The sequence below is a fragment of the Astyanax mexicanus genome, chromosome 1, assembly GCF_023375975.1.
Source record: "Astyanax mexicanus isolate ESR-SI-001 chromosome 1, AstMex3_surface, whole genome shotgun sequence".
Lineage (NCBI taxonomy): Eukaryota > Metazoa > Chordata > Actinopteri > Characiformes > Acestrorhamphidae > Astyanax > Astyanax mexicanus.
In genome coordinates this window covers 122996297-123008347 of record NC_064408.1, presented here as the reverse complement: position 1 = coordinate 123008347, position 12051 = coordinate 122996297, and the positions used below count along the sequence as shown (strand labels likewise).

General features: G+C 35.5%; 1 protein-coding gene and 1 long non-coding RNA gene across 2 annotated transcripts in view; both read right to left on the bottom strand.

The window, feature by feature from the left end:
- LOC125784522 (uncharacterized) overlaps nt 1-12051 on the bottom strand; it is a 76421-nt gene that overhangs the window by 9038 nt on the left and 55332 nt on the right. The window lies entirely within an intron of this gene.
- ptdss1a (phosphatidylserine synthase 1a) overlaps nt 1-12051 on the bottom strand; it is a 29060-nt gene that overhangs the window by 9038 nt on the left and 7971 nt on the right. The window contains exons 6-12 of the mRNA XM_022685376.2: nt 11601-11752; nt 9629-9770; nt 7875-7987; nt 7263-7328; nt 2555-2654; nt 1622-1690; nt 200-260 (exon numbers count right to left, since the gene is read on the bottom strand). Coding sequence (XP_022541097.1) covers nt 200-260; nt 1622-1690; nt 2555-2654; nt 7263-7328; nt 7875-7987; nt 9629-9770; nt 11601-11752 — 703 coding nt within the window. The remainder of the gene's footprint in view (nt 1-199; nt 261-1621; nt 1691-2554; nt 2655-7262; nt 7329-7874; nt 7988-9628; nt 9771-11600; nt 11753-12051) is intronic.

Genomic DNA, 12051 nt, shown 5'->3' with positions numbered 1-12051 from the left:
TTGTCTGTAGTTTATAGAATAAAACAACAATGTTCATTTTACTCAAACATAAACCAATAAATAGCAAAATCAGAGATACTGATTCAGAAACTGAAGTGCTCCCTTTAATTTTAACAGAGCTGTATATGGTATTATTTCTCCACTAGATTGCGCTGTTTAACAGTAGATAATTAAAGAGAGTATAATGTTCAGATTTTACCTTTTCCGTACTCGTTCTCTCCGTTCTCTGTGTAAAAACTGTCCTCACACTCCGACAGACTCTAAACCACACACACAAACATCATCAGCCACGACCTACTGACCTACCACACACTACTCAACAAACACACTGATCTATACTAACAATATATAATCCAATATACAGATAGAATTATAAAATAACATATTAAACATCACTTTTAATAATAAATAAAATAATAACTGCATGTATTAAACTACACTAGCCTCAAACACAAACTATTTATTAAATAAAAGCATTTAATGACATTTTTTCTTTGGTTTCTTTAAAAGGAAGTTTTTTTTTATTCAATCTTTGTCTTTCTTACTTTCATTCTCTCGTTTTCTTTCTTTCATTCTTTCTTTGTCTATTATTTTCCGTATTTTTCTTTTTTTCTTACTTTCTGTCATACTCTTATTCTCTCATTTTCTTTCTTTCGTAATTTCTTTGTCTTTTTCTCTTTCTTACTTTTATTCTTGTTTTCTCTCTCTTTATTACTTTCTGTATTTTCTTCCTTTTTTTCGTTCTGTCTTTCATTGTCTTTTTCTTTCTTTCTTTTTAGGACATTGTGAAAAAGTTTGTAAAAACAGAAAAATGCAGATATTTAGGATTACTTTCGTTCTTTGAAAGAAAGAACTATTTCTTTTCTTTTTAAATGTTTTTCATTCATTGTTTCATTCTTTTATTTTTTATGTCTTGCTTTTATTCTTTTTCTTTTATTCATTCTTTTTTATTCTTTCTTTTATTCTTTTTCACTTTTTAATTCTTTCCTTTTCTTTCATTCTTTCTTTTATTCATTTTCTTTCTTTCTCTCTTTTTTCTTTGTTTTATTCATCTTTCTCTTTCTTTTAGTGTTTCTATTTCTTTCATTCTTTTTTCCTCTTTCTTTTATTCTTCTCTCTTTCTTTTATAGTGTTTCTTTCTATTGCTTTCATTCTTTCTCTTTCTTATATTTTTTCTTTTATTTTTTGTTTCCTCCCCCTCTTTTTCATTCTTTCTTTTTTATTCTTTTTTTATATCTTTTTCTTTTATTAATTTTCTTTTTCTTTCTTTCTCTCTTTTTTCTGTTTACTTTATTGTTTCTTTCTCTTTCTTTTATAGTGTTTCTTTCTATTTCTTGCATTCTTTTGTTCTCTTTCTTATATTCTCTTTTATTCTTTGTTTCCTCCCCCTCTTTTTCATTCTAACTTTTTTCTTTTTATCTACATTTTTCTTTCATTCTTTCTTTAAATTTTTCGTTATTTCTTTCTTTCATTTATTCTTTCTTTCTCTTTTATTGTTTCTTTAATTCTCTCTTTCTTTCTTTTATTCTTTCTTTTACTTCTGTTTTGTTTAAATAAACGGTTCTGTCTGATTAAACAGTAAATATAAATGTATAAATAAATGTGTTTGCGTGTTTCTGACCTTCTCTCTGGGTCCGTAGGTCTCGGCGTACCAAACCATCCCGTACAGACAGACGAACGTGATGAAGGCCTGGAGGCAACATAGAGACGCAGACACCATTAAACACACACATGCTCTTTTTTATTTTAGTATAATAAAGAAGAAATGGGTTTTTAATCAATTTCTCAAAGTTTGGAAAAAAAGAAATATAGATAAATATATATAAATTATATACAGCTCTGAAAAAAATGAAGAGAGCATTTCAGTTACTGAATCAGTTTCTCTGATTTTGCTATTTATAGGTTTATGTTTGAGTAAAATGAACATTGTTGTTTTATTCTATAAACTACAGACAACATTTCTCCCAAATTCCAAATAAAAATATTTTAGTCATTTAGAGCTTTTATTTACAGAAAATGAGAAATGGCTGAAATAACAAGAAAGATGCAGAGCTTTCAGACCTCAAATAATGCAAAGAAAACAAGTTCATATTCATAAAGTTTTAAGAGTTCAGAAATCAATATTTGGTGGAATAACCCTGGTGGTTTTTAATCACATGCATCTTGGTTTTCATGCATCTTGGCATCATGTTCTCCTCCACCAGTCTTACACACTGCTTTTGGATAACTTTATGCTGCTTTACTCCTGGTGCAAAAATTCAAGCAGTTCAGTTTGGTGGTTTGATGGCTTGTGATCATCCATTTTCCTCTTGATTATATTCCAGAGGATTTTAATTTGGTAAAATCAAAGAAATTAATCATTTTTAAGTGGTTTTAAGTTAATTACAGTTATTACTGAAATGCAGTTTGTAGGTTTTAGGATGTAGGAAGGTATGAACTGTACAGCAGTGTGAATAAACAGTAAAATACAGAATAGAAAAATAACATTACTGTGTAAAATGAGTAAAAGTATGAACATTATATTTAATAATAAATTCAGTAATGAAACTCTTACCACACACAGGAGCCACAGAATAACGTAGAGAACCTGAGTCTTAGAGAACAGATCCTGCCCGAACTTCACACACGCCAACGCCTCCAGAAACGCTATCGCCCTGAAACACACACACACACACAGATATATATACAAATACACACAATAACACACACACACTAATTAACACATGAAAAAAATCATATTTTCAGTGTAAATTGATACTAAATATTAAAACAGATAGTAAACAGATATCTAACATTTTAATAATAACAAATCACATTTCTGCGTTTGTCAAACTATTTATTAAATAAATAAATCATTAAGTAAAATTAATTAATGAAATCCTATTACATAATTAAACATTTATAGTTTACGCATTTACAAGTTTTATTTTAATTATTTAAATAAATAGAACAGTATATAAATATACTTATTCTTTAAACAAAAACCTTCTGATAGAGTTATAAATGTGATTTATGTATGTATACATTTAGGCAGATGAATAATAAGCATTTTATAAAATGAGACGTGTATGTATTATTAATTTATAGTTCCCAAAATAATAAGTTTATTTTAAATAGTAAATGATAGAGATTGTAAATATTATATTTATCAATTATATATATATATAAAGGATAAATATAATATTTACAATAAAATAAAATGTGTAAACTATAAATGTTTAATTATGTAATAGGATTTCATTAATTAATTATGCTTAATTTGACAAACACAGAAATGTCATTAGTTATAATTAAAATGTTAGATGTTTATATATATATATATATATATATATACACACATATATACACACTAATTAAAGTGTATAATATGAAGTCGACTTCAGTATAAAAGGTTATTAAAAAGAAAGACATTTCTTTAAATTAAATAAGATTTTAAAGCATACACTTACTTTTACAGAATATACTTAAATTATTAGTATATTAAATAACAGTAATAAATTAACTTAATACATTATAAATGTATTTCTGAATTAATCAAGACAAATGGATATTATATAATAATACAATGTAATGCAATTTATGTATCGAGAAAAATGTACTTTGTGTAGTTTTTTAATATGCTTACTATTATAAATAAATATTTTATTCATATACTCTTTTAACAAATATTAACAAATAACAAATAAATATTTATTATTATGTTAATCTGGAGATTCATCGTTATATAGTATCAGAAATGCTGTATACTGATCTGGAATTAAATCTTTACATTTTCTTTTATTGAAAGATGAGCAGAATTCTCCTGTAAATCGGCTGTTTACGGACGATGGATTGCGTTTAATGAAAAAAGTGTAAAAAATATCTCCATTTATTACTCTGTATTTAGTATAGATACTAGTGTTTAATAAAACACGTCTGTAGAAGCAGAAGTGTTTTAAATAATGTACTGGATTCAAAACTAAAACTTAAAGTATAAAAGTAAAAGTAATGTAAGGAGAAAAAATAAAGCCATTAAGAACAAAAGCTTAGAAAGTTCAAGGGGTATGAATACTTTTGCACGCCCCTGTATAAATGCATTTTATATCTAGTTCTAATGGTAAACAGTGTATTATAACGTAAGCGTAGTGAGTATAGTGAGTATATTAAAGGCGATGTGGTTCTGAGAGCAGAGCGTGTCTGCTGGAGTTTAAAGGCTGAAGCTGAAGTTTCCATATCATTAAAGCACCCAGAGCGAATACGCTACAGCAGCGGGGGGCCGGGTGTGACTCTGGGGGGCCGGGGAGATGCTGGGGGCTGGGGGTCTGCGGTTTATAAAGCTCGGTCAGCGGAGCTAAAACACAATGTAGAGCTTCCAGCTCTCACATCTACACTCTACACCTACCCAACCACAGACCATCAGGCTAACTGCTACACACACACACACACTATACACTATACACACTATATACACACACACACACCTCTGTTCTACATTAACCGCTGTTTGCCGGAGAGAAAAACACAAAAGAAACACAAAAGGAGTGAAAAGTTGAGAAGAGAACAAATACAACACACACTGAATTATGAGTGTATAGGTGCTTCTCAAAAAATTAGCATATGTGATAAAGTTAATTATTTTCTGTAATATACCGATAAACATTAGACTTTCATATATTTTAGATTCATTACACACAACTGAACTACTGAAGTAGTTCAAGCCTTTTATTGTTTTAATATTGGTGATTTTGGCAAAAAAAAAAGTAAAGAAAAAACAAAAATCCCTATCTCTAAAAATTAGCATATTTCATCCGACCAATAAAAGAAAAGTGTTTTTAATACAAAAAAGGTCAACCTTCAAATAATTATGTTCAGTTATGCACTCAGTACTTGGCGTGGCATGGAGGCAATCAGCCTGTGGCACTGCTGAGGTGTTATAGAGGCCAGGATGCTTCGATAGCGGCGTTAAGTGTTGGGTCTCGCATCTCTCAACTTTCTCTTCACAATATCCCACAGATTCTCTATGGGGTTCAGGTCAGGAGAGCTGGCAGGCCAGTAGGGCTGGCCCGAATAGCGTTTTTTGAGCTCCGGATATTCGGCACTGATTCGAAGCGAATATTCGAATATTCGTTTTTTAAAAAAGAGGTAAAAAAAAAAAAAAAAAAAAAAAGCAAATCACGGCCCCTTTAATCCACTGAAAAATGTTCAATTTGCTCTGACCGACGAGACATATTCACCCCGGATTTTTGGTGTTTTTATCCCGGATTTTTGTGTTTTCACCCCATATTTCTGTGTTTTTAGCCCAGATTTCTTTGTGTTTTCATCCCGGAATTTGCGTAAGCAGGCTAGGAGGCTGCTGCTGCACGGTTTCTCCGCTGCGCAAGCCAGCCCAGTAAATTGCTGTTTGTGTTTTCACACTTAGGCTATTTGCTTAAAAAAACAAACAAAAAAAACGTTTGTTCAGGAAGTATTTTATATTCTTAAACATTGTTGATTATATTAGAGGACAGTCATTGTAAACTGTACTTGGTCTATTTCGGTTAAAGGATTGTGCAGGGCATATTACTGATTTTGTATTTTTGCACTTGGGCTATAAGCTCAATATTAAATATTTCGTTTGTTTAGAAATTATTTTATATTTTTAAACCATGTTAAATTATATTAGAGTAGAGGAAAGTCATTGTTAATGACGTTATTGTACTTGGTCTATTTCGGTTTAAGCATTGTGCAGGGCATAGCCGTATTACTGATTTTGTATTTTTGCACTTGGGCTATAAGCTCAATATTAAATATTTCGTTTGCTTAGAAATTATTTTATATTTTTAAACCATTTTAAATTATATTAGATAAGAGGAAATTCGTTCAGACATCATTTTTGTAGGCCAGGCTTTTGTAACCAATTTAGCCCCTACTGTTGCCACATTACCCCTTACGTTTTATTATATAAATCAGTTTCGTTTTTTTATCATGTATAATAGAGGTCTGCGCGAGACTGATTTTTAAACCCACTCTTCCACGCTCCCGCGTTTCTGTCTCGTTACCGCTCCGCAAAAAAATTGCTTCTTTTAATCCCGCGCCCGCCCGCCACATACACATTTCTGCCGCTCCCGCCCCACGTTCCTAATATAAATTAAATAAACTACATTTAATGCTTCAAATTTACTTATATATTTATTAAAACAGCAGCGCTGAACAGTGCGGTCCCGTTCCTTACCCCAGTCCAAACACCATCGGTGTGTGCGTGTGTGTGTCGGTCCATCCTGCGCGTTGAGAGTTTTCTTTAGGTTTTTTTTTTTTTTACAATTATTACAGTTTTCTTAACTATTTATTAATTTGCTCCCGCATCGTCTGGATTAAACTCCCGCTCCAGCCAATAACAGTTCAGTTCTGTCCCGCGCGCAAGATATTCTGACGGGACCCGCGAGAACAGAAGTGGTTAGAGTGAGGTGGAACTCTGGAAAGGAGAAAAAAAACGAATATCCGAATACCAAAATTAAAAACCGAATACCTACTCAACGAACGAATATCCGAATACCCGAATACCCGAATATTCGGGTCCAGCCCTACAGGCCAGTTGAGCACAGTAATACCATGGTCAGTAAAGCATTTACCAGTGGTTTTGGAACTGTGAGCAGGTGCCAGGTCCTGCTGAAAAATGAAATCTTCATCTCCATAAGGCTTTTCAGCAGATGGAAGCATGAAGTGCTCTAAAATCTCCTGATAGCTAGCTGCATTGACCCTGCCCTTGATAAAACACAGTGGACCAACACCAGCAGCTGACATGGCACCCCAGACCATCACTGACTGTGGGTACTTCACACTGGACTTAAGGCATTTTGGCATTTGCTTCTCCCCAGTCTTCCTCCAGACTCTGGCACCTTGATTTCTGAATGACATGCAAAAACTGAGCAACAGTCCAGTGCTGCTTCTCTGTATTCCAGGTCAGGCACTTCTGCAGCTGTTTCTGGTTCAAAAGTGGCTTGACCTGGGGAATGCGGCACCTGTAGCCCATTTCCTGCACACGCCTGTGCACGGTGACTCTGGATGTTTCTACTCCAGATTCAGTCCACTGCTTTCGCAGGTCCCCCAAGGTCTGGAATCGGCCCTTCTCCACAATCTTCCTCAGGGTCCGGTCACCTCTTCTCGTTGTGCAGCGTTTTCTGCCACACTTTATCACAATATGCTAATTTTTTGAGAAGGACCTGTATATATGACACTGTTTGTGTTTTTGTATAGTGTGTGTGTGTGTAGTGTGTGTGTAGTGTAGTGTGTAGGTCGCAACTTACCCGAACACCCAGCATTGCGTCCCGACTCTTTTGCACTGTGTGTCTGTTAGATACGCGTAATACTGCCTATTAAACACACAAACACAATACACACACTGTTAATTAACAGTGTAATTAACTCTATATAACATTATCGTTAATTACAGTTTATTAGTAATGCTTATTTGGGGTTTATTGTCTGATGTTATATAGAGTTAATTACACTAGATTACTCACTAGATTACATTAGAATACTAAACACGAATAAACATAAAGAATAAAGTCAGTGATCAGTGTCTACCTGTAATTAACTCTATATAACATCAGAATACTGAACCCAAATAAACATTAATAAAGAATAAAGTCAGTGATCAGTGAGAGTGTCTACCTGTAATTAACTCTATATAACATCAGAATACTGAACCCAAATAAACATTAATAAAGTCAGTGATCAGTGAGAGTATCTACCTGTAATTAACTCTATATAACATTAGAACACTAAACCCAAATACACATTAATGAATAAAGTTTAAATAGAGTATATAGAGTTAATAATTCCACGTACTGACCTATGTTACTATGACCTCCAGTACAGTAGCTGTGTGTGAGTAAAGGTGTGTGTGTGTTTCTCACCTCACTGTGGGCGCAGTGATGATGCCAATGAAGAGAATGCGGCACCAGCTGAGAGCATGGCATGCTGGGAAAACGAAGATGTGCTTGAGGAAGAACGTGTTGAGCTCGGTGAGCTGAGGACAGAAAACACACACAGTACACTGTTTAAAGAGGAAATACAACTGATAAAAAATATCCTGCAGATTTAAAGCTGATGTCTGTAAGTTTTGGGATTTGGGTGATTTAGAGCCCTCTCTGGTGAGAATGGGTAATTGCACTGAGCATGCAGAAGAAGAATCATTTTAAACAAGCCACTGTGCATTTGTAGACAAGAAAAAGAGTCTAAAAGCAGCGAGAGTGTACAGTTGTAGCTCAGAAAACGAGCCAAAGAGTCTAAAAGCAGCGAGTGTACAGTTGTAGCTCAGAAAATGAGCCAAAGAGTCTAAAAGCAGCAAGTGTGTACAGTTGTAGCTTAGAAAACAAGCCAAAGAGTCTAAGAGCAGTGAAAGTGTACAGTTGTAGCTCAGAAAACGAGCCAAAGAGTTGATAAGCGGTGATCCTCTTTTAGAGGCTGTACGTGTGACGTGGCCAGAAGAAGGAGTTTTATCACAGAGTAAAAGTGTGAAATATTTATCACAGACGTCCCCCTGAGAAACTAATCCCATCCAGATAAAGCCTAAGTTATTGATTATGTCCACTAATCGATGCATTGTCCCTAACGTACAGCAGTGAAGTGGTAGAGAAGAGAACGAGGCCTTCTGAGATCAGAGTACAAAAGAGAAGAGGCTTCATTATAGTCTAATCTGAACACACACACACTAACACACACTCTGCCATTAAAGCACAACTACTAATAAAGAGTCACAAAGTGAGCGAGAGACAAAAGGGAAAAGAGAGAGATACACAAAGAGAGAGTGTAACAGTAAAAGTGAGAGATCTAGAGAAAGAGAGAGAGAGAGAGAGAGAGAGAGAAAGAGAGAGAGAGAGAGAGAAAGAGAGTGAGAGTAAGAGAAAGAGAGAGAGAAAGAGAGAGAGTGCGTAAGGGGAAGAGATAGTATGAGAAAAAGAGATAAAAAGAGGGAAAGAGAGAGAGAGAGATTCAGAGAGACAAAGGGAGGAACAGAGAGAAACACAATAGAGAATGAAGAGAGTGCTTTCATCGCTATGGTAGCAGTGTGTGTAAGTGTGTGTGAGAGTGGGGGAGGGACGGCTGTGTTGGTTCCTTCTGTCTCTCTCTTACACACACACACACACACACACACACACACACACACACACACACACACACACACACACACACAGTAGTTAAACTGTGCCTATACTGATGCAGAGTGAGGCTAGAGTGAGGATAGAGTGATGCAGACTGAGGATAGAGTGATGCAGACTGAGGCTAGAGTGAGGATAGAGTGATGCAGACTGAGGCTAGAGTGAGGATAGAGTGATGCAGACTGAGGCTAGAGTGAGGATAGAGTGATGCAGACTGAGGCTAGAGTGAGGATAGAGTGATGCAGAGTGAAGCAGAGTCATGCAGAGTCATGCAGAGTAAGGATAGAGTGATGCAGAGTGATGCAGAGTGAGGATAGAGTGATGCAGAGTGAGGCTAGAGTGAGGATAGTGTGATGCAGAGTGATGGGACGGTGTGGGACAGAAGTGACGGGATGCTGTGGGACAGAAGTGATGGGACGCTATGGGACAGAAGTGAAGGGACGGGCCGCTGTGGGACAGAAGTGACGGGACTCTGTGGGACAGAAGTGACGGGACGCTGTGGGACGTACCTGCCAGATGATCATGAAGAGGTAAACTCCGGTCACTCTCTGGAAGGAGGACTTGGGGTCAAACCAGCGAACGTAGGTCCAGCTGGCCGGAGTGAACTGCAGCACCGCTCGCTTTATCTTACCCGTGGTGGAGTGAATATCCCTACACACACACACACACACACACACACAGTTCAGATTACTGCATGTGCAACATAATATAGCTGTAGTAAACACCTGATCTGCTCAGAAGTTACTACAGTACTACTACTCTCACAAATACTCATTCATAATTCATAATATTCTTAATAAAAATTATTATTAGCCCACTCAAATGAGCCGGTATATCAGCTTACCTATTTGGGACATTTATGCATTTTACCTTAAAACACATTTCCATTCCACCTTAAAATATATGTTACCTAGAAAGCATATGTTACACTGAGCCTGTAGTAGATGTTAAGTGCTTCATGAGTTTAATAGTTTTATTTTTGCTTATGTTGGGCATTTATAACAAACATTTTACATAAAACTAAACCTGGATTTTATTTTAATAATCTGTTCCACCTTAAAAAAGTTGCTTTTAAGTTGGAATGGTAAGTTAGCTGCATTTAAGGTGGAATGGTAAATTAAAAGCATTTATGGTGTACTGTAAATTAGTTGCATTTAAGGTGAAATGGTAAATTATACGTATTTAAGGGGAATGGTAAATTAGAAGCATTTAAGGTGGAATGGTATATCAGAGGCATGTAAGGTGGAATGGTAAATTAGCAGCATTTAAGGTGGAATGGTATATCAGACGCATGTAAGGTGGAATGGTATATCAGACGCATGTAAGGTGGAATGGTAAATTAGCAGCATTTAAGGGGGAATGGTAAATTAGAAGCATTTAAGGGGGAATGGTAAATTAGAAGCATTTAAGGGGGAATGGTAAATTAGAAGCATTTAAGGTGGAATGGTAAATTAGAAGCATTTAAGGTGGAATGGTAAATTAGAAGCATTTAAGGTGGAATGGTAAATTAGAAGCATTTAAGGGGGAATGGTAAATTAGAAGCATTTAAGGTGGAATGGTAAATTAGAAGCATTTAAGGTGGAATGGTAAATTAGAAGCATTTAAGGTGGAATGGTACATTGGCAGCATCTAAGGTGTAATTGTAAATTAGCAATGGAATAGAAAACTAGCTACATTTAAGGTGAAATGTTAAATCAGCAGCATTTAAGGTGGAATGTTAAATTAGCAGCATTTAAGGTGGAGTGGTAAATCAGAAACATTTAAGGTGGGATGGTTAAATTTGTAGTATTTAAAGAGGAATGGAAAATTAGCAGCATTTAAGGTGTACTTGTAAATTAGCTGTTTTTGGAATGGTCACAATTTGCTATGGAATAGTAAATTGGCAGCATGTAAAAATTTGACACATTTAAGGTGTAATGGTAAATTAGCTGCATTTAAGGTTAAATGATAAATGAGCAATATTTAAGGTGGAATAGTAAATTGTCAGGAATTAAGATATAAAAGGTAAATTAGCAGCAATTAAGATGGAATGGTAAATTAGCAGCATTTAAGGCGTAATGTTAAATTACCTGTATTTAAGGTGGAATAGTAAACTAGAGCAATTAAGGTATAAAATTATCAGCAATTCAGGTAATGGTAAACTGACTGCATTTAAGATGGACTGGTAAATGAGCAATAATTAAGGTGTAATGGTATATTGGCACCATTTAAGGTGTAATAGTAAACTGGTAGCATTTAAGGAGGAATGTTAAATTGATGGTAAATGGTAAAGTGATCAGTAATATGAATGAGGCAGGCAGCCTTGGCATGATCTATTTTAGGGGTGTGTAAAATAGTATTACAGGACTTTTCCATGTATGGGTACTGTACATTTAGTGTAATATTTAAAATTATAGATAAGACCAGTACATATAACCCCCCAAACCTACTTATGTGTGTGTATAAAGGTGTGTGTGTGTGTGTGTGTTTGTATATAAGTACTTGATGCTGGCCCAGTGGTAGGTGCGCATCTCCAGGAAGCGGCAGACGGTCATCCCCAGCCAGATCCCGCCTCCGTTACACAGCAGGATGTCCAGGATCACCTGATCCCACCAGCACTCCGCGAAATTGGGCAGGAGGTGCATGAAGAAGAGCTGCGGAGGAGAGAGCCAATCAGAGCGCGGCTACGAAGGAGGCGGAGCCCGGAAAAAAAAGCTGTCTCACAAATAACAACAAAGCCTTCTGTAGAGAATGTGGGTCAGAGAGACTCATTACAGCAGATTACCTTCAACAATCACATTCCACAGCTTTACTGCTTACTGCTCACACTGAACATTTACACACACACACACACACACAACAGCCCTTACACACCAACACACTCATTCAGATACATTACTCATCACACACTGCTGACAGAGACGTGCAAATGCACATAAATACACAGATTGTA